At 42.1% G+C, this 16,211-nt stretch overlaps 2 protein-coding genes across 2 annotated transcripts; one reads left to right on the plus strand and one right to left on the minus strand.

Annotated features, from left to right (window-relative positions):
• Positions 1-265: 265 nt before the first annotated feature.
• On the minus strand, positions 266-12,978 carry LOC311259473 (large proline-rich protein BAG6-like). The gene is made up of 25 exons (XM_084356656.1): positions 12,879-12,978; positions 11,326-11,413; positions 11,111-11,228; positions 10,427-10,641; positions 9,951-10,022; positions 9,745-9,867; positions 9,429-9,646; positions 9,049-9,181; positions 8,128-8,328; positions 7,825-8,044; positions 7,436-7,486; positions 6,864-7,216; positions 6,701-6,773; positions 6,238-6,569; positions 5,840-6,101; positions 5,561-5,730; positions 5,343-5,396; positions 4,783-4,891; positions 4,107-4,231; positions 3,498-3,632; positions 3,054-3,110; positions 2,722-2,946; positions 1,955-2,062; positions 1,717-1,863; positions 266-918 (listed from the first exon to the last, which is right to left on the minus strand). Exons 2-25 carry the CDS (start codon positions 11,404-11,406, stop codon positions 823-825), a joined length of 3,678 nt encoding a protein of 1,225 aa, XP_084212782.1. The 5' UTR covers positions 11,407-11,413; positions 12,879-12,978; the 3' UTR covers positions 266-822.
• Positions 12,943-14,593, plus strand: glrx3 (glutaredoxin 3). The gene has a single exon (XM_084356657.1). The coding sequence runs from the start codon at positions 13,057-13,059 to the stop codon at positions 14,032-14,034; it is 978 nt and encodes a 325-aa protein (XP_084212783.1). The 5' UTR covers positions 12,943-13,056; the 3' UTR covers positions 14,035-14,593.
• The last annotated feature ends 1,618 nt before the right edge of the window (positions 14,594-16,211 follow it).

Consider the following 16,211-nt stretch of genomic DNA (forward strand, 5'->3'; position numbering starts at 1 on the left):
AGCTCAAGATATAATCCTGTTTTTTCATATTTTTCTGACATTGTGTGATTCTCGAAGTGCAAGAAAATAAAAGCAGATTCTGTTTCCATGAACTCTCAACTGGAGCCTGATCAATAATTTCAAATCTTAGTTTCTTTAACAACTGAATGAGAATCCCTTAAATTTGGTAGAAAGATGAACTTGCCAGTGCCCTCTGGTGGACATACTATGTCATAACAACTCTTTAGAAATTACCATCATGTTTGGTATTTTTACATCAATACTGACATCTGTGATACGTTTATGTCCTAATTACTCAGACTCAGAAAAAGTAATCTTGTATTGTATCAAGATTTTTATTAAGCTTACTGTACATTCATGTACCAAACAGCATGTTCATCACATGAAAGCATACTCTTGCGCTCCAGAGTATTGAGAGGAAGGCAAAAGTCCACTAAATAATGAGAATTCAGGCGCCATATTAACAAAGCAACACGAGGATAAGAGGGCAAACAAAACACAGACATACACATGTATCCAAACAGAATTAAAGTGACCTGACAGAGTCAAACTTAGATCTGATATAATACATTTTAAACAAGGAGCACTCTCTCTCAGCTGAAGTTGGACCAAAGCAAACACAAAGAAATAAATAGGCACTGGGGGAGTAGTCACATTAGCATTAGGCAATTAGTCAAGAGAGCTGCTAACTGCTTAAAGGCAAACAGACAGTTTGGGGGGGTGAAGCTGCGCTGAGTGGAAGTCAAATGAAAATCCAAGAAATAATAAAGATGAAGATGGAGAGGGCGAGAGACTTGCAGGTTTCTTATCAGGTGAACTTGATTATGAGTCTGATGAGAAGGCTCTGTGTGAGTTGGGGAACTGCTGAGAGTTGAAATCCTGGTCTTCCCTCACTCGTTTCTTGATGTCTGTTTTAACCTGAGAGGAAAAACATATGATTAATATCATGACAGGACGTACAGGCAGCATGTCACAAGGTGAACTGTTAGTTAGAGAGGCAGCCATGAGATCACAGGTTTGTTCCCAGTCACTGGCAACCCAAAAGAGGAAACCAAATTCGAAGTTGACATTTTCAGTGATGTGAACAATTTTAAAAAAACAGCCTCAGAGCAGAGGATCTCAAAAGTATCTTGTGTGGCTCAGCTCATTTTTTTGTAGTTGCCTTTAACAAACAATGGGTCCAAGTCAGGTGGTTAGTTAGTTCAGACATGTTTCTAATAACAGGAGGACTGAACGCTGTAAAAGTCTTTAAACAGCACAGATTACAGTTTAACATTTAAAAAAAAAAAGAACTTTAGCAATGACTGTTGACGAGTTGTATAGATATGGACAAAACAATGTCAGTATACATACTGCTGTGCTTGTACATTTTACAGAAGCCCTGAGGGGGCTTTTCCCAGGAGAAAAAACTTTTTGTGCATGAGTGAAACTGACTGAAGCAAACTTTTGGCAGGAGAATTTTTTTTTTTTCCTTTGGTAAGGCTAGTATTTAAGTTTCAGGTTATGTAACATTACTGTCATGTCTTTCCCTTGGTGAGGAATGTGCTATAATTGCCGTTATTCTGCCATCAGTGTCACAGGTGGAATATCGTGTATCATCAGCAAGTCAGATCAAGCAGCAACATTTAATGGCCTAATTTCTGACACATTCAGGAACTATTAGCCCAAATGATGTGTAGTGAGTTCCTGGTTTGTTCTAATATAAAACTGAGTTACCTGTTCTGCATAAGCTTCCTTCAGCTCGTGGGTCTCCAGATCGTCTTGTAACTGCTCGGCTGAAGTGATCGGCTTCACTCCTGCTGTCCTTGCTGCTTGACTCACTGCATCAGAGAGGGAAAGGAGGCTTCCTCCACCCAGTCCTGTCTGAAGACACGAAGACACACAGACACTTTGAAGAAGGTGAAGTCGAGTGACATGCATGCGTAATAAGAAAAGTTATAGCTGATATTATTACCTTCCTGCGTTTAGCTGGCATGCCATGCAAATAGGCGTCAGACATGGGAGGCTGAGCCTTCATCTTCCTCTGGGTCATCATGTCACAGCGGATGATGGGCACCCATTCCTACAACACGTACAGCAAATAAACATCTTTTAAAGGACAGGTTTTACATTTAAAGTAAAACAATTCTCAAAAGCATTCAAAAACTCTTTGTGTTATGGTTTCGCTGCTGCAGGGGAAAAAAGTACGAGGGAATTTTGGCACTAAAAACACTAACTTTGCATTAAAAAAGCATTTGATTTTATTTGTCTGGAGTTTAAAATATATTTTTACACAGAAGATGACTGTAGATTTTGTTCCCCATCTCTTACACTGGAATCGTGTTGTGTGGGAGGTTGTGATATTCTGTAGGGACGATTGCAGAAACCGAAAATGGTTTCAATGGTTACATGTCGGTATCCATTTACAGACTCTTGTAAAAAAAGAATTTGAGTTTTAAAAAACTTTATCTTTACAATACTAGTTAGAAGCTCATTAAAATCAGGCAGATCTCATCTCATCACAGTATTAAAATTGAAATCCACATTGATGTGTCTTTCCAGAAACAATTTATCTGGAAAACAGTTTTCAGTGGAAATACTTTCTACAAAAGAAACTGTTTCTCTAGAAACTGTAACTGTGAAGCAGGGCAGAGCTACAAAAGCCACATGTGGTCATGAAAACCCTTCCCTGGAAACAGGAGAAGATAAATGTTACAACAGTAAAACTGTGGGGGCTCTTACAGGGGGAACAGCAGCCGCCCAGGCCTCCGACTCTCGAGCAGACTCCTCACTCCCTCCCTCGGCTCCCGCTGCTGCCATGTCGCCACCTAATGGTGCGGCTCCTCCCGAGGATCCCAGGTCCCCAGGCAACACCCTTGGTTCCCGTGCTGACGCCCTCGTGTCGTGTGACACGGACATGGCCTCCTCTGCTGTGGTGGCTGCAGCCGGTGAGAGGGTGTCCCCAATCTTTGGAAGTGGAGAACAGCGAAATGAGATAACTAAAAGGTAAAGCAGTACTTAAAATGTATAACTGAGTTCACCTGAAAAGAACTTAGAAGACACGGCATGCTTACCGTTGCACTTTGTGCTCGTTCAGGTTCTTGTGTGCCAGTTGCAGAAGACTGATCTCTCTGTGAAAGAATGTCATTTAATATTTATTAGCCATTTCAGACGTGCCGCCCAAAGTAACAGGATATGTAACTGCCATCAGATAAGAGGGACTCCTTTCTCTTCATGTAACATGTTACATATGCATCATGTTGTGCAGAAAATTAGTAAGGTTTTCAAATATAAAATTCAGAAAATTTGACTGAAATCTACAATAACAGGAACAAAATTTGGGGAAAAGAAACAGATTTTAAATTCCTGAGTGTAACAATGAGCCTCAGGCTTGAGCAGCTACATCATGTTTTCACCAACTGTTAACATGTGTCCATGCATATTCTGGGAGGAAACCATAAATTCTAAGCTAATTATAAAATAAAGGTTTAAAAAAGGACATGCAGTTGGTCTGTTACCTGTGTGTGAACTATGTAGTTCTGGATCTGCTCCTGTGTGATGGGGATGTGCTCGAGAATGACTTGCAGCCTCATCGTCATCATGCTGGTCATCCAGTTGACCAGGCTGGGGCTGATGTCACTGGACATCCTCCGCTGGAGCAAGAGAAAATAAAGCTTTAATTCTACAGCTGTTTCTTCTCATCTTTGTCTTTTTGGCAACATTTCTCTCTGGATTGTTCAAACTTTTAGCAGCTTTTGTTTTGTCTACTTATTTGACCATTCCACAATTTTGATCTTTTTGCTGGAAAAGTTGCTATTCTGTACTTAAAGCTTATTCATTTTGAGTCACTGAATAAGAGTCAGTTTAAAAACTATGCTGTAATGTCGTCTCGACTGCCATTTTAGTTATCCGTGACATGTGTGTCAGTTTGAGAGTAGTTTTAACAACTTATTCATGCATTCCTTTGTTTCAAAATGACGGATTCTTTTCTGTACAACCTTGTCCGCAACACTTTATAATTTCAGGCATGAACATGAATTCAAAATTTGGAGCATGTGAAAATAGGGTTACAGGAAAAGTAAGATTCACACACCAACAAAACATTACTAAAAGGATTGTGTACTGACTATTCGGTGGTTGATGACTGCAGTGAGGGCTCTCTGGTCTCCTCTCAAGCAGTGCAAGTTGAGGGCAAGACACTCAAACAGTGCCTGGTTACACATCTGTAGCAGCCGGGGGCCAAATGAGTCATCTGGATCAGAGAAAGATAGATATTACATACTTAGCAAAGAGATACAAATCCTACCGAATAGTGAAATTAAGATTCTTAAGTCATTGCTTCATCTCAAAGCAGTATTCATGAAAAATAATGTTATTACTTTAAGTGCTGCAGCCTGGAACCAGAAACATCAACACATAAATCCAATCACAAGACCGATTGATTTTAGGGCTGTACCGGACGTTATTTCTATACATTCAGAGCTTCTGTTGAGGTTTCAAATGAAGCTTAAAATGTCACTGAACACAGAGCACCAACAAAATGCAGAAATGTTTATTGTATTTACTTAAGTTAATTATTATAATAGTAGTTGAGCCATAATACATTTTTGTTTTTGTAGTATTTATGTTCAATTGAAGCTAGACCACACCGGTAAAGGTGAGCAATTCTGGAGAAAGATAGTTGATTGTTGAGCCTCATTATCAGGTCATTTTGTGTTTAACCAAGTATGTCAACTATTGAACGAAGCTTCAAACTGTTCAGTACAGCCCTGATTGACTTATACTGCTTGTCCCAAAATGTACCAGTGCAACGCAGAATGTGTGTGGCAATGTGCTGCAGCTGCTGTCTGAAGAACGACATGTTGGTCTGAGTGATGTCAACGCCCTCCAACACTGTGACTGAAGACTCTGCCTGTGGGGGTCGAACAGAGAAATGCAATCAATACATTTACAACCTACAAGGGTAGCGTTTCAACCGTTACTGGTAAATCATCTTAAACCAAACTCACTTTGAACCTTCATCAGCTACAGCTGATCTATCTTGATTTTCTGTAATAATGTAATAATTGTATAATAATTTCTGAATAATGTGCACTTGCTTGTTTCCATATAAATTCTAGATATTTCTATGATAGAGGGTTCAGATTATCCATAATGCACACATGGTATCATTTAATTCGGGCTGTCCCTGAATCAGGATTTTCACAGTCAGCACTTCAAACCAGATAGTCCATTTTCAGACAAGACTCACAAAATGTGAAACAGGGTGACTTGAGTCATCAACATTTCGGGGGCAGCCCTACATCCAACCATACATTGTTTTGTATTAAAGCGGAGAGAACGAGTAGAAATTAAGAACTTACAAAGCTCTCAGTGATATACTCCTCCAGTTCGTTGACAAGACTGTCAGCCGCAGCCTGGTGGGTGGAAACATAAGACAGAGAATGATGGCGGTTAGATGGAGAAGAAGACAAACATCCAACAGTTATCGGTTGATGGGTAATCCATCTGAAATATATATTTATGAAAAAAAGCACTTGAAGGAAAAACATTTCTCCTTCAACTGGCGAGTGGTACTGACAGCAATGTTCTCATCAGTGGGCTCTCTGCCATTGAGGTAGTTCTGGGTGAAGAACTGGGACAGTTGAGGCTGGATGCGGCCCAGGGGCTGGTGCTGGCCATGAAGCAGCATCACCAGATCTGACATGGTGAAGGTCTGACACACCAACATCAGCAGCTCTCCAAAGAAACCTGGGAACAACGATAAAAAAAGAAAAACAAATACAAAGTTATATCATCAACAGAATTTAGATAAATCCTTTCCTGATATTCTTCCTCATGGAAAGCCATTGCTCTTTACCAGTAGGATCCTCAGGACTGATGAAGATGTTGGTGGCCTGGGACAGCCTCTGCATGAACTGGGCAATGCTCTCTGTGTCATTCTGGGCCTGGCCCAGAGAGCCCATCATGGTGCTCAGGACTCCACGGACGATGCCTGTGAATAGCTCCGGGTTGAGGGGTTCAGCAGCGCCAGGGGGGTTGGGTGTGGGGTTGGGCCCTGCAGCATTAGCAGGAGTGGTACCAGAGGGAGGAGGGGGTGGAGTGAAGATGGGCTGGGAGGCCTAGAATGAAACAGAATCGAGGAGTGTGGATTTGTTAACATAGCAAATGCAAATCAGGAGCGAGTTATATTCATACCCATGTACAATTATCAAGTCCACTATAAGGTGCACTCGAGTCAAACATTCAAACACTGACCTGCTGCATGAATTCACTCACTCCCTGGATGAAGGCTGGGACACCAGATGTGGTGACAGTGATTGAAGGGGCCCCTACAGGTCCCCCACCAGCCCCACCTGCTACACCCAGGAGAGAACCCAGGAGCTGGCCAAGGTCTGGTGGCATCTCCTGGGACTGGGGCTGACCGGTGTTGGACTCAGGTTGGCTGGTAGTGTTTGTGGTAGGTGGAGGTGTGGGTCCCGAGGTTGAGAAAGAAAAGGAGGAGGTGGATGAGGAGTTTTGAGAAGAGGAGGAAAAGGAGGAAGAGGTGGAGGAGGATGTGGAGGAGGAGGATGTGACTGTCTGACCAGCTGTAAAGAAAATAAGGTAGAAATACCACAGATAAGCAGTGATTCTTGACGAATATTTTTAAATTGAACTTTAACGGAAAAATCTGTTAATATTGTTATAAAATTTTAATTCAACATCTGGAAAAGCTTACCCATTTGTCCTGGCAGCAAAAGCTGTCCAACCAATCCACTAATCATCTGGTTGAGAGCAGCAGGATTGAAAGCCTGTAGAACAAGATTCTTTAATAAGTATCAAATGTTGAAAAATGAAAACAGTCTCAAAAACAGGAACCAATCAGAAAACATTATTCTCACCTGTCCTGGCTGCTGGCCTGGCATAGCAGCCCTCACATTAATGGTGGTTCCCCGGGTGCCGAAGGCTGGCGGGGGCATGTTAGGTGCAAAGGGGGGTCGGGTGAACACAACCCTGGCCTGGGGCTGGGGGCCAGCATGGGGAGGTGGTGGGGGAGCAGTAGGGGTGGTGGTGGGTGTGTTTGGACCTGTGGTGGTAGTTGAGGAGTTGGCTGTGGAGCTGTAGCCGGGAGGAGTGGGCTGGGGTGGGACTGGCTGGCCAGTAGCAGTGGCTGTGGCAGCGCTAGTAGCTACGGCAGCAGCATATTGACTGATCTGTTGCATGAGATTCCTCATAAAGTCAGGGGGGAGGGCACCTGAGGGAGCAAACAGAAACCAGTGAATTAGAAAACCATGATATACTTCTGTTATCAGCAGAAAATGGAAAGGATTTCCAAGGATACAAAAAGAAGGCTTTTTTTATGATCCAAACCAATAAAATGCGTTTCACTGAACTCAACTGTTGCAAGTTGGAAAAATAAAAACTAGACTTAAGGGGTTTTACGTGACTAGAATGTACTACCGACTGGGTTTACCTGGTTGTCCAGGCATTTGCTGTCCAGCCGCAGCAGGGTTTACACCTGGGCCTGCACATACACACAAAAACAACACACAAATACTGTGAACTCCCTTGCACAATCATAAAGTAAACAGTATATTACTCTCCACAGAGGTGTATTTGCTGTAACATAGGCATCATTCAATAAACAGGAAGGAAAAGTCATGAAATTTGAGTTTGTAAATCAGACAAAAGTTAAATTCTTCAAAACACCCAGCAAATGCTTGCGGCAGCAGTGCATAAAGGATATATCAGTGTTTTATGTGCGACCATTGAACTCCAATGCACCGCCGCCCAGCAATATAACACACAAACAGTTTTGATGTAGGGGGGCATTCAATCAGTGGCGGGTAGGGGACAACACACCGTCCGCGTTCATCTGCATCATAACCACCGGGACTGCCTGGTGGCTGATCCTGATGACCCGGGGGCCAGCCTGTCCCTGTCCAGCCTGCTGATTGGAGGGGGAAGTCTGTGGGGGGGAGGTCTGTCCCTGACCTGCCTGCTCAGACTGGCTGGCCGACTGAGTGGGCGGGGCTTGTCCTTCGCTGTTACCGGCAACAGTCATCGTGGCACCCAGGTTCATCTGTCGGTTAAGCACAGTCAGTCAGATTATATTAAAGATTCAATTTAATGACTATTAACTCAAATCTGTGTGCATTCACTGACTTGCACAGGGATGTGGTGGTGCACAGCTCCAGGCAGAGTGACGGGGGAGGCATAATGGGAAAATGGCCGGACCACATGCAGGTGGCGGGGCACAGGGCTCATGAGGTTCAATCGCAGGTCACTGAGGGCCACAAGGGCATTACCAAGGAGACGGAGACACTCCCATGTCAGGACGAGAGTGCGCTGGTCGTCCTCCCTCTCCTGTGGCAAAAAGAGAAACCAGCTTGAGCAACGTTTTGAATGAAAACTACATAATCTATGTTAAATACCCAGGTTGTTGAGCAAAATCAGTACCTTGGGAAATTTTCTTTCATGTCGATAGTTACATGAGAAGATGGATACCACTATCAAGCCTCTACGGTTAATATAAATCTACCCCCAGCAGCTGGCTAACTTAGGTTTGTACAAGGACTAGAAATAGAGGGAAGCAGCTAGCCTCATATTTAAATCCAAATACAGGACCTTAAAAAAGTAACTGCTGTTTTATTAGGGGGTTATGTGTCAAAGTATTACTTGTTATACGGTTGCTAAGCCAGCGAAAACTCTGATGACTGTCTGAGCTTTCCCTTAAAAACATTAGTAGTAGTAATGTAATATTATTTGTACTTTTACACCATACTAATGTACTACAGACTCACATACAAACTCCAATACAAATTTATTTCCATAAACCCTCTTGGTCCAAACACCTTAAGATCAATTGATTGTTTAGGTAGAAACATTTTATCAAATAAATTAGGTAACAGGTTGTGATTGCTGCATTTTTTAATAATTTACTGATACAAAAAATTGGCCTCATAATTACCTTATTATATTAAAGTTCTTGCTGTAAAAATTTAATATCTGAGGATGTAAAACATTTTAACAGATACTCTGGCGTTCTATTATAAAGCATATTTTTCCAAAATTAATTAATCCTACTGTATTATTGTTGTATTCTGCTGTGGTGGCGGTCTCTAAGATGGTGTGAGCCCTCTGAATGAAGGGCTGCAGTCTCTCCTCCACCCGCCGCAGTTCAGATAACATTTCTGCCAACTCAGCTGGGCTGGGATGACTATGGGGGAGGCAAGGAGGGAAAAGCTGATTACAATCAAACACATCAAGGGACTCCTGCTGTGGTTTCTATGATCTGCTTTATGTTTACAAAGTTGTCTTCATTGATTCTATGTTAAATAACTTCATGTCTTTTACAAGTTCACCTGACTTAAAAAGGCTTGGAAGAAAAAAATATGACTTGCAATTATGAATTCTCACGTATTGGCATAAGTAACAATCTGAGTCCTTGAGAGAGGATGTCTTACTTGGGTCCAGGTTGGGGTGTTGGTCCCTCAGATTGTGCTGATGAGGTGGGTGGAGGTGGGGGAGTTGTTGGGGGTGGGGAGGTGTCCATGGGCTGGGCAGAGGGAGAGGGAGTGGAGGTGGTAGATGAAGATGAGGGAGGGGGGGGAGCAGCAGCAGCAGCAGCAGCAGCAGCAGCAGAAGTCGCCTCTGTTTGGGAGGATGAGTCGCTCAGCCGGCCCTGAAAAAAGACACATGGCAGCAGGGAGTTTGTTACTGATAAGGTAGGGATTTCTCTGGGGATTTGTTACTAAAGTAATTTGAAGGTTGAACTCTCACCTCCATTCTTTGAATAACATCATTGATGTCCCTCAGCAGATTCTCAGCCAGCACCAGCCTCAGCCTAGGCTCGCTCTGCACCGGTTGGTCCATATCAATGTGCACATTCACAGACCCATTGCTCTGAAAAAGGCAACGGTGATAATCAACAAAACACAGGGTAACATATTTGTGATTGTATGCCATTGATAGGCATAGTATCTTACCCCAGTGCTGGTTGTGACTCTGGCATTCCTTGCATTCTCTCCCATGCCGGACACCATCTGCTGAACAGACATCTAAACAAGAAGAATAAGAAAAGTAATGCACCTCTGGAGATAACTTAACAAGCAAGACAAACCTTCTTACGGCCATCTAGTGATATATGATTAAGGCTGGGCGACATATTAAATATACAAAAAGCCAGGGGACCAAATTCTACCACTACATAAACGTTCTAGATGTCGCATTTTTCGCCAACACATTTTGAAATCAGATTGCATCCTGCACATGAGGAGAGTCTTTCCAGATGTTCTTCTCTGTAATTTCAAACATGTACACGATACAAAATTTGAACACTGGAGCATCATACATTACAGGATATTACTAAGATTATCCTCGAAGAGGGAGCGATGCTTTAACGCAGCTCACCTGCCGACAGTTTGGTCTGAGATTCCCTTAATAAGTCACAAAGCAGGCTTACCTGTATCTGCTGGGGGTCCATGATGTTAACAGGGAGGTTGAAGGTTCCAAGCATTACATAGCTGTTAGCATTGCGATCATGTGGAGGCACTTGTGGTGTTCCCTGGGAGGAAGAGGATGGCCCACTGTCAGCTGAAGTGCCTCCTGACCCTGAGCCAGGCTGGGAGGGTGGAGGGGGTGCCCGCTCCACAAGGTGTATCACCTTGCCACCAACATCTGGGACAACAGAGAACTACGGTCAGATCCGTACAAATACGATAGTCTGTTGACTTCACACTTTTGTTTTGAGAAACAATAGAAATTTTAGCTGGATGATTTTAAATTGCCTTCAATTATGTTTGCCAACAATACTGTTTAAATACTGACAGACGCAAGTTAACTCAAAGCGCCTATTTGTTTGAAACAAGCTAACTTAACAATACACAATCATTATCTTGTCCCATATTATGGGGTCTACCACAACTACAAGATAACACCAAAGCAACACAAAACACTTACAATAAGATAATGCAACCCTCAGGAAAAAATCCTACTTATGTACTTGTTAATTACTTGTTTGTAGGAAAATGTTAAGAATCAATAGCATTATACCTCAAAGGAAAAATTGCTAAATCAAATCTGTAACTGCCTTTGATACAAGATTATATTGAGCAGCATTGCCTCTGTGGAGCCAGTGATTACTTACTATAGTCTGCCAAAGTCCTCTCATCCTGTAAGACTCTGCCCTGGTAGATCAGCCTCTGTTTGTCCACAGGAATACCCACCGAGGGCGCAATATGCTCCTTGAACTCTTTCACTGTCAGCTATAAAAAAGATGGGACAGACACATGTCACTAGCACAAAGGGTGACTAAAGACAAGAAGTCACTCAAGAGTTTGCATTGTGAACTGATGAATTTACCTGAGCACCAACAGTGTAGGTTCTGCTTTGGGAGTCTAATGTTTTGACTGTCACCTCTATTTCTGCAGTTTGTTCCTCCATGGTGTTCCTGTATCATAAAACAACATTTCACATTTTTGATACCATTATACCAGCTTATATTCATTTCTTTACATAAACACCAAACATAAACAATACTTTTTGATAACAATCTTTTAAATCTGTTTTTAAAGACTTGTTGAAGACAGAGGAGGACATTTAACAGCTAAAAACAATAAGTCTTCTGTGCTTTCTGGTGGAAAAACACTTAAGGAAACACTCAAACATATCTTTGGCATTAGTGTACTGACATTTTTTATATCAGCTGCCCTACGCATGTCAATATATTGATACCATTAACAACAATTTCTCATTCTCAATTACACTACTTAAAATTAGTGAGGGATATTGGGATATGGGTGCATATATGCATGTGCATGGATATGCAACAAAAGTCAAATGAAATGGGTTTTTTTTGGGGGGGGGGGGGCACAAATATTCACAAAACTCAAAATAAAAACTCAGATATGTTACAGAATAAACACTTAAATATCCCACTATCTCTAACTAATCTTAAGCAGTGTGATGTAATTTTCCCCCATTAAATGAGTGTATAAAATGCAAAAATATGACAAAATGTCCATCAATATTTCTCAAAGATAATGGTGGTGTACTAAATTGCATATCTGATCGATTAATCATTAAAGTGACTCAAGTTTTCTAACAATTATGAGTTCCAGTGTGAGTTTTCTACCCTGTCTTTATTTTTAATATGACAGTACGTCTTTCGGTTATTTCTTGTCAGACAAAACAAGACGTTTGAAAACAAGATCTTGTGACATGGGAACTTGTGAGTTAGTTTCACTGCTTTCTGACATTATAAAGCTCAAACAACTCGATTAACAGAAACAAATAACACAATGACACATTCAGAAAACAAAGAGTTGTACAATCGTCAGTATCACAACCGACATTCTTCATCAAATACACATTAAATAACAAAACTGTTGTTTCCCTAATGCCAGTAGCAACAACAGTTGCCGAGAGAGCAAGGAAATGTGTGCCAAAAGCCATAATGGTAAAACAAATGAGAGTAGCAGAGGCTGAGCAAATAAAGTAACGTGGGCTAATGTCGTTTAAAGTACCGTTAGCATCATGATGTTAACGTAGTTAACTAAGAGCTAAGAGGCTTAACGTTAGCTCAGTTAGCTGCATCCTGTTGGGCCAGTTAACGGCACGCGTATTTAAATTTTCCAACATTTATTCAACAATGTGAGCAGCGACGTGTAGCTAACGCCGAGAGTAACTACGGTTATCGTCAGCTAGCAAACATTAATTAGCACCGGCTAGCTAGCAGGATTTAGCTTAACTTAACCTGGAAACCAGGCAGACGCTTGCACCGAAGCTAACTTTCACCAGCTAACCAGTAAGGAGGCTAAGCTAATGCTAAATATACTAAACGTTACAATACGCGTATCATTTCAGAGACAATACGGTATTTTAATAAACACCATACTTTGTTGTTTGACGGTTACCTTAAAAGTCACACTATCCTTTCAACTTATCCAGCGTATGCAGCTGTTTCTTATCATCAAATAACATGCAAATGACTTCCTAGTACGAGCTCCTGCTCTGGTACTTGCCAGAAACTACCAGGCAGCACGGATGTGACGTCAGGGCGACACCGGAAACGCTGCGCAGGGGGAAAGAAAAATGGCGAATCTCGTGGAGGCGAAGACGCAACAACAATTTGAAGATTTCCTCGCTAAAGCCGGAAAATGCCTGACCGTGGTTCATTTCACGGCGACATGGGCTCCTCAGTGCGGCCAAATGAACGACGTGATGGCCGAGCTGGCCAAGGACCACACGAGCAGCACGTTTGTCAAGCTAGAGGCGGAAGAGGTGCCGGAGGTGTCGGAGAAGTATGAAATCACCTCTGTCCCAACCTTGCTCTTCTTCAAGGGAGGAGAGATGGTGGACCGCCTGGACGGTGCCAATGCTCCGGAGCTGACCAAGAAGGTACAGCGCTTGGCTGTCACCGGGAGTCCGGCTGGAAGTGCTGAAAGCGGCGCCACAGACCTGAACCAGCGGCTGAAGAGGCTGATCAACGCGGCCCCCTGCATGCTCTTCATGAAGGGGTCCGCACAGGAGCCCCGCTGTGGCTTCAGCAGGCAGCTAGTGAGCCTGCTGAAGGAGCACAATATACAGTTCAGCAGCTTCGACATCCTGTCTGACGAGGAGGTCCGACAGGGGCTGAAGGCCTACTCTAACTGGCCCACCTACCCTCAGCTGTATGCGAATGGGGAGCTGGTGGGAGGACTGGACATCGTGAAGGAGCTGGCTGAGACTGGGGAGCTGGAGAACACCTGCCCGAAGGCAGTGACCCTTGAGCACCGTCTGAAAACCATCATCAACCAGAGCCCAGTCATGGTGTTCATGAAGGGCAACAAGGGGGGCGCAAAATGTGGCTTCAGCAGGCAGACACTGGAGATTTTGAACAACACCGCGGTGGATTATGACACCTTTGATATCCTGCAGGATGAAGAGGTGCGTCAGGGGCTCAAGACGTATTCTAACTGGCCAACCTACCCCCAGCTCTACGTGAAGGGAGAGCTGATCGGAGGTTTGGACATAATCAAGGAGCTGATGGAGAGCGGAGACCTGGTTTCAACGCTGAAGGGGGAGTCTTAGGAGGAACTGCCATGCCACCAGAGAGGGGGAACAAGATGCTACTGCACATGCTCAGATCAGCTGATGTAACATTACACAGGAGATCAGAAAGTTAAAGTTAATAATCAAGTTGTTAACTGTTGTAGCATTTGGATTGATTAATTTTCTATTTGAAGAAACTGCAGTTTCCATCGTGTAATTTGAATTCTTAAAATCATCACAAGAAGTGTTTGAAGCTAAAGTTAAGCAGTCCCTGTGCTTAGCACGACTCTGGGAAAAGCCACCGAGAACATCTGGCTCGTGTGTCTGGCATTTCTGGGTTAGCTTTTTGACCTTTCAGTTTTCACAACCTCACCTTTCAGACCTGGTTTATATTTCTAGGGAACCATTATTTGCCCACTGGTGCAGCCTCTGACTCTCCACGCCGTCCTGCTCAGCTCCTGTTAACACTCTCCTCACCTGAAAGACATTTAACTATATCTAAGAATCACTCTGGTTTAAATGAGTAGAACTAACTCTATATGGCACTTATGGGTATTTTGTTCATCAATAACATGATTAAACAATTAAACAAACCTAAGTTTGGTGTTGTTTTTGGTGCCGCTGCCCTTTATTGGCTCATGTGTGAACAATTGCTTTGTAGAATGCAACAAACCAATCCAATTATCAAAAACAAGGATACAACAAGGCCTTTTAACATGATATGTAATAGGGAAAGTTGTTGAAATTGTTTTGATTTGTCTCATATCTGAAGCATTTGATTGCAGTGCAACAAATATACTGCACTATGCAATGTGCCTTTAATGTAAATTGTCATCAAGATAGAAATCCAAACATCTTTAGTTATGATTAATCTCCTGGACTTGTGTAGTTCAGAGGGTTTGATGTCAGGAAAGTTAGTTTATCAGGGTGGAACGTGCAGACGAGCTTGTTGTCTGACACCACCTTGTGGAAATAGACATAGAATACAAGTCGGCCTTTTTAACCTGATGTCAGTCTATAGGTTTCTTATTTTGTTGTTGTTTTTAACTTTATTCAGCATTTTCAATTTAAAAACAGGTGTCATCATTTTTGAACATACCTCATAGTTTTTCATAGCAGCACACTTAAATGAAGAAATAAAAACAAACACCAACAAATAACAAAATTCAGAGTCTCGTGGGCCGGCACTCTGTCTATAAGTTTACCTCATGATAACATATGTTAGAGCTGAAGCAGTCTGTTAATCAGTCATAAAGGAATCTGCAATTATTTTGACAATTGATTAATCATTGAAGTAATGTTTGAGCAAAAAATGCCAAAATGCACCGGTTTCAGCTTCTCTTGTGTTAACATTTGCTGACTTCCCTAGTTTTATATGATATTAAAGCAACATTATGTAACTATGTACCTCAAAAATAACAGCTTCCACATCATGTTGATAGTACAGTGTAATAGGGTGAATTGTGTCTCCATTACTTGTTTCTGCACTATGTAACTTCAGTGAGAGGGTAGGATCACAGCGTTACATACATGTTTACTTCAACATACAAGTTTTCAACACATAAAATAGTTATGACGTCTAATAGTTATGAGTTTTGTTTGTAGTTTGCATCTACATCACGTCTGACAAATTGTTCCAGACCTCAGTTTTGTATTTACGACAGCTCAGAAACTGTGCTCGGGCTCCAAATTGTACAGAATGAAAATTTCTACATTATGTTGCTATAAACTACATTTCTTCGGGTTTTGGACAAATAAAGCAAGTTGAGTCTGTTAACTTGTGCTTTATAAAACTGTGATAGGTGTGTGTAATTACAACCCTAATTCCCCAAAAGTTATGATACTGTGTAAAACATAAATTTAAAAAATGCAACGCAATCATATGCAAACTGACTGTTTACAGACAACAGGTTCACACAGTGTTTTCTAGTATGTATTAATTATTCAATCGCGTGTTTCACAAAGAGGTGAACCCTGCTCTGTCCTTACTTGTGGACAACTGAGCCTTTCAAGGACGCCCCTTTCATAATCAATCATAACACTGTCACCTGTTTACCTGTGTAATGTTCCAAACAGGTGTTTTTGGAGCATTTCACAACTTTCCCAGTCTTTTGTTGACCCATCCAAACTTGTTTGAAACGTGTTGGCTTAAATTCAGAACAGGCATATATTTACAAAAAAATAAATTGAAAAAACACTAAATATATTGTCTCTGT

This window comes from Pagrus pagrus, assembly GCF_965226575.1.
Source record: "Pagrus pagrus genome assembly, chromosome: 7".
In the NCBI taxonomy this organism is placed as follows: domain Eukaryota; kingdom Metazoa; phylum Chordata; class Actinopteri; order Spariformes; family Sparidae; genus Pagrus; species Pagrus pagrus.